Source organism: Theropithecus gelada, chromosome 2 (genome assembly GCF_003255815.1).
Source record: "Theropithecus gelada isolate Dixy chromosome 2, Tgel_1.0, whole genome shotgun sequence".
Classification (NCBI taxonomy): domain Eukaryota; kingdom Metazoa; phylum Chordata; class Mammalia; order Primates; family Cercopithecidae; genus Theropithecus; species Theropithecus gelada.
The window spans coordinates 14385579-14401650 of record NC_037669.1 but is presented as its reverse complement, the minus strand read 5'-3'; the positions used below and the strand labels follow the sequence as shown (position 1 = coordinate 14401650).

General features: G+C 40.6%; 1 protein-coding gene and 1 pseudogene across 1 annotated transcript in view; one reads left to right on the top strand and one right to left on the bottom strand.

The window, feature by feature from the left end:
* NSUN3 (NOP2/Sun RNA methyltransferase family member 3) overlaps positions 1-16072 on the bottom strand; it is a 61158-nt gene that overhangs the window by 35210 nt on the left and 9876 nt on the right. Inside the window, exon 3 of the mRNA XM_025376646.1 lies at positions 5226-5569. Within this exon, the coding sequence (XP_025232431.1) occupies positions 5226-5569 (344 nt within the window). The remainder of the gene's footprint in view (positions 1-5225; positions 5570-16072) is intronic.
* LOC112618334 lies at positions 12502-13829 on the top strand (annotated as a pseudogene).

Here is a 16072-nt window from a genome sequence, read left to right as displayed (position 1 = left end):
CTGGTGCCTGCGGTGAATTATCACTTTAGTGTGACAACTGTGCAGCATCAGGAAATTGCCTCTCCCGGGCACGGCTGCCAATGATCATTTTTAGAGGGGCAGTGTAATAACTGCCAAATCATCGCCTGATGGTTGCCTGACATTCCTGGTAGGTGGGGGTTACTCTCTCCTGCCCTACTCATGCCTGATTACCTGTAAAAAAAAGTGCTGCAAAGGATAATGGTAAGTTTCTTTAAACTTACCTGGAAGCAATGTTACAAATTCACAAAAGAACAAAACGGTGATGACGAATTTGTTAAAATGTGGTTGATGTTAGAATAAAATGCACTTGAGGGTGCAACCACTTTGAGGTTCTGGTTTATTAAGGACTTGTTACGGACTAGGCCAGTGGTATCTGCTGCAGACACAAAGATAAATAAGAATCTGGGCCAGATTTGGTGGCTCACGCCTGTAATCCCAGCACTTTGGGAGGCCGAGGCAGGTGGATCAGTTGAGGTCAGGAGTTCAAGACCAGCCTGGCCAACACGGTGAAACCCCATTTCTACTAAAAATACAAAAATTGGGTGTGGTGGCATGCACCTATAATCCCAGCTACTTGGGAGGCTGAGGCATGAGAATCGCTTGAACTGAGGAGGCAGAGATTGCAGTGAGCTGAGATCACACCATTGCACCCCAGTCTGGGCGACAGAACAAGACTCTATGTCAAAAAAAAAAAAAAGGATCTGTCCCTATGCTCCAGGAGACTCACAGAAGATGCTACAGAAGTCAGCATTTGTATTACTGGGAGACCCTGGAATAGTCAATAGCACAACTACAACAATGAAAACCTGAGTTCAGATCCCAGCTCTGCCACTTACCTTAGGCAATTTGGTACTTCTCCTTGTCTCAGATAATTCTTTAAAATGGGAATAATAATACCCAACTCACAGAGTTGGAGAGTTAAACAATAGTCACCAGTGATAGTCACAGTTCCTCAGAGCTCTAGGACTTTAGGAAGACTTATATATGGGGGTATAACAAAAGATGCTGGGAGAAGGTGAGAGGAAGAAAAAATAAATAAAAAACAAGATGTTGGAAGCAGAGACTACTAAAAAAATGTTTGAAAAGCAGAGATTTAAGCAATGTGATTAATACAGTCCTTGGCACATACGAAGTGTTACAAAATGGTTACTATTTTCATTACCACAAAGATGCACCTAATGCAGGGAGTTCAGAGAAGGCATTCCAGGAAAGTTAAATCCTGAAGTATAATCTGAAGAATGAAAAGGAGCAGGGGAAGAGAAAAGAGAAAGTGACACCTGTAGAAGGTGCAAAAAGGACTAAAGATGAAGAAGCAGGGAGGACAGCAAAAGCAATTAAACAAAGAAAGGAGTCTTTTCAGTCTTCTATACTAATCAGAGATCAAAAAGTTATCACTATTAGGTGTGGTGGCTCACATCTGTAATCCCAGCACTTTGGGAGGTCAAGGCAGGCTGACTGCTTGAGTCCAGGAGTTCAAGGCCAGCCTGGGCAACACAGTGAAACCCCATCTCTAAAAAAAATACAAAAATTAGCCAGGCATGGTGGCATGTGGCCTATAGTCCCAGCTACTTGGAAGACTGAGGAGGGAGGATGGCTTGAACCCAGGAAGTCAAGGCTGCAGTGAGCCAAGATCGCACCACTGCACTCCAGCCTGAGCAACAGAGCAAGACCTTGTCTCAAAAAACCAAAAAAGTTATCACTGACATCAAAGAGATTTTCATGCCTAGAAGGACATAGACTTCAGCCAGAAAGTTGACTAAGACACTCCACCAAGCTGGGTCATCCTTAGTTAATATGCTGATGTTTTCCCATTGAGAATCCATATTGTTTGCTCTTTTCCTGCCAAGAGCAGGACATTAAAAAGGCTATGCTGACAAAAACCATGGTCAGTCCATCAATGTGTTAACAGGTGAGAGCAGCTGGACCAAAAGAAAGTAGACTCTTTTTTTTAAATCATCCTGAAACATAAGCTTTGTAATCATTCAAAGCCATGAGCCTCTTGGCCCAGAATAAAGGCCAGTACTGATCTAAAGAAATTTGGTGTACAAATGCACATTTAGTGCAGCCATCATTTTACATTTTGCTTATAAAAGCTTTGATTAGCATTGCTTCTACATTCCAAATTCAAGCACTGTAGCTAACCTAATTTGGGCTTTAAGCATCAGCATGAAGACATCTGTACTTCTTAGTAAATCATTATCATTAGTCCTACTTAGATGAAAAGCTACTTTACTTGGAACACTGCCTGTAGTTCATTGCCCTTGATATAAGAACAGGAAGATTCTTCTCAACTTCAAACTCCTAGAATATATCAGTTTGCCTTTGGATTCCTAATCAAATCAACTTTGCTACCATAAATGTGTAAAATATTTATAGCCTACTAATGAGGATAATTTAGGATTAAAATGCCCTCTCTTCATGGTAACCACATTTGACATTTTCCTTCCATCCTTTATAATACTGAAATTCATATCCAGAATTAATTAGTATAAGCCTTTTAACTTATACTTAGAAGAAAAAATAAGTGCTCCTTACAACATACAACTCCACAAAACTTCAGCCTAAATTATAAAAATAATGAGGTAAACTTGTAAAATAATATTTTTGTTGTGATTTCTTATTCTAAAATACAGCAAGCTTCAATAGCTGAGTTTTAACCAGAACTCTAAAACATTGGGCATATTTCCTCCTAAATATACAGTTAACTGATATATTTGTACCAAGGCCTAGTACAACTAGATTCACATTTCTCATAAAATAATTTTAAATCTATTTCAACAAGGAATGGTCTCATATAAAAGTATAAAAGCAGTCTTCAAACTGGAACATATATGCCTTGGGGATACATACCCTGTTCTAAGGGACAGGAAGGCTTGGACAGTTTCAAAAGAAGCCATTTTCAGATCATCAACTTCCTAAAGGAGGAGAACACCTCCAGTGGGGCATCTCCTTTCACACGGCCCTTCACCAACTTTATAAATGACAAGCAAGGTTCCCACACATCTAGAATCCTATTATGGCACAATGTGCCAGGGTGTAGAAATCTCCAGAACATCAAACAAGGGCAGTTCAACACATCAGTGTCTTGGCTGAGAAAGTGAGGTCGGCCAGGCACAGTGGCTCACGCCTGTAATCCCAGCACTTAGGGAGGCCGAGGTGGGCAGATCACTTGAGGTCAGGAGTTTGAGACCAGCCTGGCCAACATGGTGAAACCCCATCTCTATTAAAAATATAAAAATTAGCCGGGCATGGTGGCACATGCCTGTAATCCTAGCTACTCAGGAGGGTGAGGCAGGAGAATCGCTCGAACCTGGGAGGCAGAGGTCGCAGAGAGCTGATATCGCACTACTGCACTCCAGCCTGGGAGACAGAGCGAGATTCCATCTCAAAAAAAAAAAAAAAAAAGGCCAACACTGCCTTTTGTAATTGAGATGGTTTCACGTCGTTTGCTTTCAACAAAATCAAAAATGGACTTAAATGGTGCTTACCTAATAGATTATTAAAATAATGCTTGATGAAAGACCTGTATGTGATCTGGGGCTATAAATCAGGAGTCTGAAGAATCAGTAAAACAACTGTAACACAATTCTCTTTGGGACAGGATCTCACTGTTTCCCAGGCTGATGGAGTGGTGCAATCTCAGCTCACTGTAATCTCCACCTCCCAGGCTCAAGCAATCCTCCTATCTCAGCCTCCTGAGTAGCTGGGACTACAGACATGCACCACCATGCCCAGTTAACGTTTTGAATTTTTTTGTAGAGACAGGGTTTTCCCATGTTGCCCAGGCTGGTCTAGCACTCCTGAGCTCAAGTGATCGCCTGCCTTGGCTTCCCAAAGTGCTGGGATTACAGGCATGAGCCACCACGCCCAGTTCATCTTCTTATCTGTATGAACAGCACTGGCATCTATAAAGACAGAATCATCACACAAAAACCAGACAGATTTGATGCTCAACTCTGCCTCATCTAGTAGTAAGTAATATTTATTCAGGGAAACATGTATTAGTTTTAAAAGAAAAATAACTAGGTTTTTTTGTTTGTTTGTTTTGCTTTTTTGAGACGGAGTCTCTCGCTCTGTGGCCCAGGCTGGAGTGCAGTGGCGTGATCTCAGCTCACTACAACCTCCATCTCCCTGGTTCAAGCAATTCTCTGCCTCAGCCTCCTGAGTAGCTGGGATTCTGGAATTACAGGTGCCCAACACCATGCTTGGCTAATTTTTTTTGTATTTTTTAGTAGAGAGGGGGTTTCACCGTCTTGGCCAGGCTGGTCTTGAACTACTGACCTCGTGATCCACTCACCTCGGCCTCGCAAAGTGCTGGGATTACAGGCGTGAGCCACCGTGCCCGGACAAAAAAGAATTAGTTTTAAAAGAAAAATCATTAAGAAAAAAATTTATAGTAAATGTTGACGTGTTACTTTTAACCAACATTTATAAAACTGTGTATCACTTTGGTTCTGATAATAATGGTAATGAAAAAGTGACCTGAAAAGACTTTTTGGATTGTCCAATACTAGACTCTCTTCTCACATGTGACTATGAACACTTGAAATGTGGCTAGTCTCAACTGAAATGTGATGTAACTATAAAGTAACCAATTTTAAAGACCTGTAAAAAAATGAGAATGTAAAATATCTCATAATTTCTATTTTGATTACATATTGAAATAATATTTTGAATGTATCAGGTTCAATGTGTTATTCAAATTAATCTCACTTGTTTCTTTCTACCTTTTAAATGTAAGTACTTAAATATTTAAGGGTATATATGTACTTCACATTATATTTCTACCAGAAAGAATTGCCTTGGAACCTTATATTCTACTGACATCAAAAAATTATTTTAAATGTACATGTTTCTGTTGCAGAGAAGTATGACAAGGATATCTATATAAGACTCTGAAGTATAAAGGTAAACAAAAAAAAACCCTATCCGGCTTATGAGCATTCATATCATCTGACAGATCTGTATTTGCAAAATGTTGAAGTTTTATTTCCAATCACCTGCTAGAATTAAGTTGCTGAAAAAAATGTTATTTATACTGACTTCCTCTGCAAAAATTTCCATTATTCTCCATATTGTCCTAGTTTTCAAGCTTCCCGAGTTTGCAAACTCAATCTTATGTTTCTCCCCATATATACTTTCAAAATTCTCTGTAACATACGGATATTAAAAAGTTGTCAAATACTGAACGAAAAGCACACTACCTGGACAAGCACACTGCAGCAGAGCTACTGATTTGCCTCCAGGAGCAGCACACAGATCCAGAACCTTCTCCCCATCCCTTAATTCCAGAGCCAATACTGGGAGAAGGGAAGCAGCATTTAGGAGATAATATTTTTTCAGGTTTCCAATTTGGTGTCTTTCTGAAGGGATTCGGCCCGGAGTTCTGCTAAGGTAGCACTTCATTGATTTAGGATAGTTGGGTAAAGATCCCTGAAAGAGTGTGTGATAACCCTTCAAATGTAAATCCTTTTCCAGTTCAAAAGGATAATTGAATCGGTTAAGCAGGACAGCATATTGCCAGCATGATGGAGATGTCAGTATCTTCCTAGAAATAGAAAAAGAGAAAATAAGAGAATATTAATATTATACACACCAATACAATTTTATATTATGAATCAGGTGAATATGGTCCTAGTTTTATACTTCACTTACCTGCGATTTTAAGAGACAGGATCAGTATTCCTGACTCTTCCTTCTGCCTCATGAGGATCTGATAGGACTGAAGCCAGCATTGTTAAGATCCTGTCTTTATTTTAGAAATTGGTATTTTGTTCATTGTGGCTTTTCAAAAACTAATTGTGATCACTGAAATATTATATTATTGAGGCAAGAGAATAGTCTGGAGACAGGGAACCTAAAGTCATTTCACACTGAATTCCTAGAACTAAATTGAAAGGAAAACCCTAACTTTCCATGCCTAAGTAACAAAAGAACCAGGGGCTACTCCCTTTGCAAACCCTCACATTTTCTGCATGGCAAATGAGAAATTGAAAGTACCTCTAATTTGTTGCTTTTTGCAACCAATCACATGCTTGAATAGAAGTGCAACTTCGTAACTTCACTTCAGTCTCTGACTGGTTGCTGTCCACAACCAATCAGATATTTGCACAGGAGTGTAACCTTTGTAACCTCACTGCAGCCTCTGTTTGGCTGCTTTCCGCAACCAATCAGACGGATTGCGGGCCACTACATCATTTACATGAGGTGAGCACCACGTGGCCAATGGAAAACCTCTAGTGGGTATTCAGACCCAAGAATATTCTGTATCTGTGGCCCTTGTGGCACTGCTGTGGCCATTCTCACACTGCGGAGTGTACTTTCACTTTCAATACATCTCTTTGTTGCGGCATTCTTTCCTTGCTTGGCTGTGTGTTTTGTCTGATTCTTTGCTCAAAACTCCAAGAACCTGGACAACTTGCAATCAAGACCCTTTACTGGTAACATTATGATTACTGAGTTTTTTGAGGTTTAAATTCTGCACCAGAGAGGTATGCCTCAGCTTACACTCAGCTTAGTCCCTCCCTGCAGAACATCTTGAAAAACAAAAAACAAAAAGGCGGCCTGCCTTTAAATACCTCTAAATCTGTCCAAATGAATCTTTGTCCATCACTCTGCACAAGGAAGTGTTTTTCTTAGTGACAATATTCAATTTCTTAAAGACTCTGAATATTAGAGGGAAAAGTACTACCATAAAAGGGTATTAGAGGGAATGAGTGTTTTCCTCTGATGAAGATAAAAGGTATGGGAAACTAACTACAGTGTGAACTCTATACTAATAGAGTTAATGAGGTGATGAGTGGCTCAGATGATAAAAAACCAAGGATGATTTAAAAACTACTTATGGATTGATGGTGCAGGCTTTCCCCCAGCAGCTTTACCTTGCTAAATTTGTATTCGGTCCAAGAGTTCCATCTCTTGACAATCACAAACTCATATCAACTGACAGATGATCCAGCAGGAAATATTTAATTTATTTACTAGCTGACCTTTCTAGCTGAGTTATTTGGGAGCCTCATTAACTATGGTCAATTAAATAAATTCCAGCTGCTTCACACCCTGGAGCTGCCTATGTGAGGAATGGCTGGATTGAAATGTAACACCTGCGACTGGAAGCGTGCCACATGAATTTCAATTTAGGGCTAATACGTGAACCTGCTTTCTCCTTTCACTGCCTCTTACTATGGATGGTGTGTCACGGGAGCCTGGCATATCTGTTTCAGCTATTTTGGAGGATGACAACCTCTTTCCTTAAGAAAGAGGTTCGCAAACTTCATTGTGCATCAAGGGTCTGTAAAACAGACTGCAGGGACCCAGCCAGAGTTTCTGATTCAGTAGGTCTGAAAGAGAGCCTGAAATTTGTATCTCTAGCAAGTTTTCAGGTAATGCTGATGCTGCTGATCCCCAGGACCACACTTTGGGGGAGACTGCTTTAAGACTGACCCCAAAGGGAAATCTGCAAATGCCACTATTGTAAGTCCTATGGCAGTTCATCCTAATCTTACCCTGCAAACAGGCTGAAAAATCTATCCAATGTTGAGTCACGTGTAACAAAAAAATGATCAGGAACACAGTGATACAGACAGGAGTGGCTTGACTTGCATCATGTGCCTACCCCTTAGCTAAAAAGGAGGAGAACACTTCCAATTAGTTAACATCAGACAGGACAAATCTTTACTCATTCTTTTTTTCTTCAGAATTTTCGAAGCATCTTGAATGTCTATTCTTTCAGATGAACTTTGGAATAAAAGTTCAGTTAAAAATAATTTATAAAATATTTGTGTATGTAGACAGGTAGAGATATAGTAACCTTGCCTAGGATTATATTAAATGCTTTAAACTTGGAGATATTTCACATCTTTATTGCAGTCAATTTTTCCAATCCTGATCACATGTTTCTCCATTTATTCACATTTTCTTTCCTATCTCTTAGAAAGGTTATTAATCCTGCATATTTCCTTTTAAGCTTATTGTTTAAGAGGATTATTAATTTAGGAACATTAGCTTTTGTATACTATCCAATATGTTAAATCTTGAAGGATGAGAAGAAATTATCTGTAGGAAGAAATGAGAAAGCAAGTTTCAGGACAAAGCTAACACCACATGTACAAGCACACAGGTATGAGAAAGAACAGAGCATTTTAAAAAACAGTTGTCTGGTATGGATCATGGCAGAAGATTACCAAGTATAATGTGATAAGGTTTTAGAATTTTATTTTCTAAGTGATGAGAAGCCACTAAAAAACTTAAGGGGGAGAGAGCCCCAATCAGATTTAAAGACATGTACTGAGGATTGCTGACAAGATGGCCCATTAGGAACAGCTCCGGTCTGCATCTCCCAGCAAGATCAACGCAGAAGGTGGGTGATTTCTGCATTTCCAACTGAGGTACCTGGTTCATCTCACTGGGACTGGTTGGACAGTGGGTGCAGCCCACAAAGGGTGAGCTGAAGCAGGGTGGAGCATCACCTCACCAGGGAAGGGAAAGGGGTTGGGGAATTTTCTCCCCTACCCAAGGGAAGCCGTGAGGGACTAAGCCTGAGGAACCATGCACTCTGGTCCAGATACCATGCTTTTCCCATGGTCTATGCAACCTGCAGGCCAGGAGATTCCCTTCAGTGCCTACCCCACCAGGGCCCTGGGTTTCCAGCACAAAATTGGGCGGATGTTTGGGCAGACACCGAACTAGGTGCAGGAGTTTTCTTTTCCATACCCCAGTGGCACCTGGAACGCCAGCGAGACAGAACCATCCACTCCCCTGGAAAGGGGTGCTGAAGCCGGGGAGCCAAGGGGTCTGGCTCGGTGGGTCCCGCCCTCATAGAGCCCAGGAAACTCAGATCCACCGGCTTGAAATTCTCACTGCCAGCACAGCAGCAGTCTGAGATCAACCTGGGATGCTGGACCTTGGTAGAGGGAGGAGCGTCTGCCATTACTAAGGCTTGAGTAGGAGGTTTTACCCTCACAGTGTAATCAAAGCCACTAGGAAGTTCAAACTGGGCAGAGCCCACTGCAGCTCACCAAGGCTGCTGTGGCCAGACTGGCAGATTGTTGCTTTCTGGGCAGGGCATCTCTGAAAAGAAGGCAGCAACCTCAGTAAGGGACTGATAGATAAAATCCCCTCTCCCTGGGACAGAGCACCTGCTGGGAGGGGCAGCTGCGGGCGCAGCTTCAGCGACTCAAACATCACTGCCTGACGGCTCTGAAGACTGCAGCGGATGTCCCAGCACAACGTTCAAGCTCTGCTAAGGGTCACACGGCCTCCTCAGTGGGTTCCCTGACCCCCGTGTATCCCGACTGGGAGACACCTCCCAGTAGGGGCTGACAGACACCTCATACAGGAGAGCTCTGGCTGGCATCTGGCAGGTGCCCCTCTGGGACAAAACGTTCAGAGGACAGAACAGGCAACAATCTTTGCTGTTCTGCAGCCTCCACTGGGATACCCAGGCAAACAGGGTCTGGAGTGGACCTCCAGCAAACTCCAGCAGACCTGCAGCAGAGGGGCCCGACTGTTAGAAGGAAAACAAACAAACAGAAAGGAATAGCACGTTCACTCAAAGACCCCAGCTGAAGGTCACCAACATCAAAGACCAAAGGTAGATAAATCCACAAAGATGGGGAGAAACCAGTGCAAAAAGGCTGAAAATTCCAAAAACCAGAACGCCTCTTCTCCTCCAAAGGATCACAACTCCTCATAGGCAGGGAACAAAACTGGAGAATGAGTTTGACGAACTGATAGAAGTAGGCTTCAGAAGGTGGGTAATAACAAACTCCTCTGACCTAAAGGAGCATATTCTAACCCAATGCAAGGAAGCTAAGAACCTCGAAAAAAGGTTAGACGAATTGCTAAGTAGAATAACAAGTTTAGAGAAGAACATAAATGACCTGATGGAGCTGAAAAACACAGCACAACAACTTCGTGAAGCATACACAAGTATCAATAGCGGAATCAACCAAGCAGGAGAAAAGATATAAGAGACTGAAGATCAACTTAATGAAATAAAGCGAGGAGACAAGTTTAGAGAAAAAAGAATAAAAAGGAAGGAACAGAGCCTCCAAGAAATATGGGACTATGTGAAAAGACCAAATCTACATTTGATTGGTATACCTGAAAGTGACGGGGAGAATGGAACCAAGTTGGAAAACATCCTTCAGGATATTATCCAGGAGAACTTCCCCAACCTAGCAAGGCAGGCCAATATTCAAATTCAGGAAATACAGAGAACACCACAAAGATACTTCTTGAGAAGAGCAACCCCAAGACACATAATCATCAGATTGAAATGAAGGAAAAAATGCTAAGGGCAGCCAGAGAGAAAGGTCAGGTTACCCACAAAGGGTAGCCCATCAGGCTAAGAGCATCTCTCGGGAGAAACTCTACAAGCCAGAGGAGAATGGGGGCCAATGTTCAACATTCTTAAAGAATTTTCAACCTAGAATTTCATATCCAGCCAAACTAAGCTTCACAAGCAAAGGAGAAATAAAATCCATTACAGGCAAGTAAATGCTGAGAGATTTTGTTACCACCAGGCCTGCCTTACAAGAGCTCCTGAAAGAAGCACTAAACATGGAAAGAAACAACCAGTATCAGCCACTGGAAAAACATACCAAATTGTAAAGACCATCAACACTATGAAGAAACTGCATGAATTAACGGACAAAATAACCAGCTAGCATCATAGTGACAGGATCAAATTGACACATAACAATGTGTCAACCTTAAATGTAAATAGGTTAAATGCACCAATTAAAAGACACAGACTGGCAAACTGGATAAAGAGTCAAGACCCATCAGTGTGCTATATTCAGGAGACCCATCTCATGTGCAAAGACACACATAGGCTCAAAATAAAGGGATGGAGGAATATTTACCATGCAAATGGAAAACAAAAATAAGCAGGAGTTCCAATCCAAATTTCTGATAAAACAGACTTTAAACCAACAAAGATCAAAAGAGACAAAGAAGGCCATTACATAACGGTAAAGGGATCAATGCAACAAGAAGAGCTAACTATCCTAAATATATACGCACCCAACACAGGTGCACCCAGATTCACAAAGCAAGTTCTTAGAGACCTACAAAGAGACTTAGATTCCCACACAATAATAGTGGGAGACTTTAACACCCCACTGTCAATATTAGACAGATCAGTGAGACAGAAAATTAACAAGGATATTCAGGACTTGAACTCAGTTCTGGACCAAGCCGAACTAGTAGACATCTACAGAACTCTCTACCCTAAATCAACAGAATATAGATTATTCTCAGCACCTCATCACACTTATTCTAAAATTGACCACATAGTAGGAAGTAATACACTCCTCAGCAAATGCAAAAGAATGGAAATCATAACAAACAGTCTCTCAGAACACAGTGCAATCAAATTAGAACTCAGGATTAAGAAACTCATTCAAAACCGTTAAACTACATGGAAACTGAACAACCCGCTCCTGAATGACTACTGGGTAAATAACGAAATGAAGGCAGAAATAAAGATGTTCCTTGAAACCAATGAGAACAAAGACACAATGTACCAGAATCTCTGGGACACATTTAAAGCAGTGTGTAGAAGGAGATTTATAGCACTAAATGCCCACAAGAGAAAGCAGGAAAGATCTAAAATTGACAACCTAACATCAAAATTAAAAGAACCAGAGAAGCAAGAGCAAACAAATTCAAAAGCTAGCAGAAGGCAAGAAATAACTAAGATCAGAGCAGAGCTTAAGGTGATAGAGACCGGAAAATCTCTTCAAAAAAATCAGTGAATCCAGGAGCTGGTTTTTTGAAAAGATCAACAAAATAGATAGACTGCTAGCCAGACTAACAAAGAAGAAAAGAGAGAAGAATTAAATAGATGTAATAAAAAATGATATAGGGGATATCACCACTGATCCCACAGAAATACAAACTACCATCAGAGAATACTATAAACACTTCTATACAAATAAAATAGAAAATCTAGAAGAAATGGATAAATTCCTGGAGACATACACCCTCCCAAGTAAAAACCAGGAAGAAGTCGAATCCCTGAATAGACCAATAACAAGTTCTGAAATTGAGGCAGTAATTAATAGCCTACCAACCAAAAAATGTCCAAGACCAGACGAATTCACAGCCAAATTCTACCAGATGTACAAAGAGGAGCTAGTACCATTCCTTCTGAAATTATTCCAAACAATAGAAAAAGAGGGAATCTTCCCTAACTCATTTTATGAGTATCATCTTGATACCAAAACCTGGCAGAGACGCAACAAAAAAATAAAATTTCAGGCCAATATCCCTGATGAACATCAATGTGAAAATCCTCAATAAAATACTGGTAAACCAAATCCAGCAGCACATCAAAAAGCTTATCCACCACGAAGTCAGCTTCATACCTGGAATGCAAGACTGGTTCAACATACACAAATCAATCCAGCCCGCAGCCTCCCTGCCCCTCCCACAATGCTCGACTCCAGGATTCCCCTGGCTCACTTGCTCTCCATGGCAGACAAGGAAGCAGCCTTTGACGATGCAGTGGAAGAACGAGTGATCCACAAGGAGTACAAAATATGGAAAAAGAACACCCCTTTTCTTTATGATTTGGTGATGACGCAGGCTCCAGAGTGGCCCAGCCTAACTGCCCAGTGGCTTCCAGGTGTAACCAGACCAGAAGGGAAAGATTTCAGCATTCATCAACTTGTCCTGGGGACGCTCACATCGGATGTACAAAACCATCTTGTTATAGTCAGTGTGCAACTCCCTAATGATGATGCTCAGTGTGACGCATCATACTATGACAGTGAGAAAGGAGAATTTGGAGGTTTTCATTCAGTTAGTGGAAAAATTGAAATAGAAATCAAGATCAACCATGAAGGAGAAGTAAACAGGGCCCATTATGTGCCCCAGAATCCTTGTATCATCACAACAAAGACTCCTTCCAGTAATGTTCTTGTCTTCGACTATACAAAACATCCTTCTAAACCAGATCTTTCTGGAGAGTGCAACCCAGACTTGCGTCTCCGTGGACATCAGAAGGAAGGCTATGGGCTTTCTTGGAACCCAAATCTCAGTGGGCACTTACTTGGTGCTTCTGATGATCACACCATCTGCCTGCGGGACATCAGTGCTGTTCCAAAGGAGGGAAAAGTGGTGGATGTGAAGACCATCTTTACAGGGCATACAGCAGTAGTAGAAGATGTTTCCTGGCATCTGTTCCATGAGTCTCTGTTTGTGTCAGTTGCTGATGATCAGAAACTTATGATTTGGGATACTCATTCAAATAATACTTCCAAACCAAGACACTCAGCTGACGCTCACACTGCTGAAGTGAACTGCCTTTCAATCCTTATACTGAGTTCATTCTTGCCACAGGATCAGCTGATAAGACTGTTGCCTTGTGGGATCTGAAAAATCTGAAACTTATGTCACATTTCTTTGAGTCACGTAAGGATGAAATATTCCAGGTTCAGTGGTCACCTCACAATGAGGCTATTTTGGCTTCTAGTGGTACTGATCACAGAATGAATGTCTGGGATTTAAGTAAAATTGGAGAGGAACAATCCCCAGATGATGCAGAAGATGGGCCACCAGTGTTGTTGTTTATTCATGGTGGTCACACTGCCAAGATATCTGATTTCTCCTGGAATCCCAATGAATCTTGGGTGATTTGTTCTGTATCAGAAGACAGTATCCTGCAAGTGTGGCAAATGTCAGAGAATATTTAAAATGACAAAGACCCTGAAGGAAATGTGGATCCAGAAAGCAAGAGTCCTAGGTATGTCTTTACTTCTTGTGACTTTAGACTCCCCTTTTTTTTCTTTTCAACCTGAGAGTGATTTAATGATGGTTTTGAGACAGACTTTGTTCAGGTATCCCTCTATATAATAGGTACCACCAATAATGCTATTAGCCCAAACAGTGAGTGTTTTCTAAATATTAATGGGGGGGGGGGTTGGTTCAGCAAGGCCACAGACCTAATGTTGAAATTTTCTTCAGGAATTTTCTAGTAACAAACCTTGATCTAAACTAGCTACAGAAATGAAAATATTATGTGTGATTATTTTTCTCCTTATGCTATATCGCCAAATTTTTCAGACTCATTTAAGTAGAGGCTAGAGTGAGTAAGACACAGAGCCAAATGAGGTAGGTGTCTGAGCCATGAAGTATAAATACTGAAAGAGGTCACTTTTATTCAGGAAATAGGGGAGAGTCAAGACATATAGATTCGTACCCTAAAATCTTGACACCTGCCTTTCCAGGATGCACATTTACATACGTAGACCAGTTTCTTCTTGGTTTCTTCAGTTAAGTCAAAACTACATGTTCCTCTTTCCCCATACATTTTTGCTTATTAGTGTATTTCTTGAGCTGTTTTCATGTTGTTTCTTTTCTGTGAAATGGTGTGTTTGTTTGTTTGTTTTTAACTTGGGACTACAGTGTTGTAGAGATATATGTTTTTACCTGACAGCTATACCACAGGCAGACTGTCAAGTTGAGAAGAGTAAATCAATACTTGTATTTGTTTTAAAAATTAAATTAATCCTTGAAAAAAAAATAAATGTAATCCATCACATAAACAGATTCAATGGCAAAAACCACATGATTATCTCAATACATGCAGAAAAGGCCTTTGACAAAGTTAAACACCCCTTCATGCTAAAAACTCTCAATAAGCTAGTATCGATGAAACACATCTCAAAATAATAAGAGCTATTTATGACAAACCCACAGCCAATATCATACTCAATGGGCAAAAAATGGAAGCATTCCCTCTGAAAACCAGCATAAGACAAGAATGCCCTCTCTCACCACTCCTATTCAACAAAGTATTGGAAGTTCTGGCCAGGGAAATCAGGCAAGAGAAAGAAATAAAGGGTATTCAAATAGGAAGACAGGAAGTCAAATTGTCCCTGTTTGCAGATGACATGATTGTATATTTAGAAAACCCCATCGTCTCAGCCCAAAATCTCCTTAAGCTGATAAGCAACTTCAGCAAAGTCTCAGGATACAAAATCAACGTGCAAAAATCACAAGCTTTCCTATACACCAATAACAGACAAACAGACAGCCAAATATGAGTGAGCTCCCATTCACAACTGCTACTAAGAGAATAAAATATCTGGGAATACAACTTACAAAGGATGTGAAAGACCTCTTCAAATAGAACTACAAACCACTGCTCAAGGAAATAAGAGAGGACACAAACAAATGGAAAATAATTCCATGCTCATGGATAGGAAGAATCAATGGCGTGAAAATGGCCATACTGCCCAAAGTAATTTATAGATTCAATGCCATCCCCATCAAGCTACCATTGACTTTCTTCACAGAATTGGAAAAAAATACTTTAAACTTCATATGGAACCAGAAAAGAACCCACATAGCCAAGAAAATCCTAAGGAAAAAGAAAAAAGCTGGAGGAATCATGCTACCTCACTTCAAACTATTCTACAAGGCTACAGTAACCAAAACAGCATGATACTGGTACCAAAACAGATACATAGACCAATGGAACAGAAAAGAGGCCTCAGAAAGAACACCACACATCTACAACCATCTGATCTTTGACAAACCTGACACAAACAAGCAATGGGGAAAAGATTCCTTGTTTAATAAATGGTGTTGGGAAAACTGGCTAGCCATATGCAGAAAACTGAAACTGAACCCCTTCCTTACACCTTATATAAAAATCAACTCAAGATGGATTAAAGGCTTAAACATAAGACCTAAAACCATAAAAATCCTAGAAGAAAACCTAGGTAATACCATTCAGGACACAGGCATGGGCAAAGACTTCATGTCTAAAACACCAAAAGCAATGGTAACAAAAGCCAAAATTGACCAATAGGATCTAACTAAACTAAAGAGCTTCTGCACAGCAAAAGAAACTATCATCAGAGTGAACAGGCAACCTACAAAATGGGAGAAAATTTTTGCAATCTATCCATCTGACAAAGGGCTAATATCTAGAATCTACAAAGAACTTAAACAAATTTACAAGAAAAAAACAAACAACCTCATCAAAAAGTGAGCAAAGGATATGAAGAGACACTTCTCAAAAGAAGATTTTTAT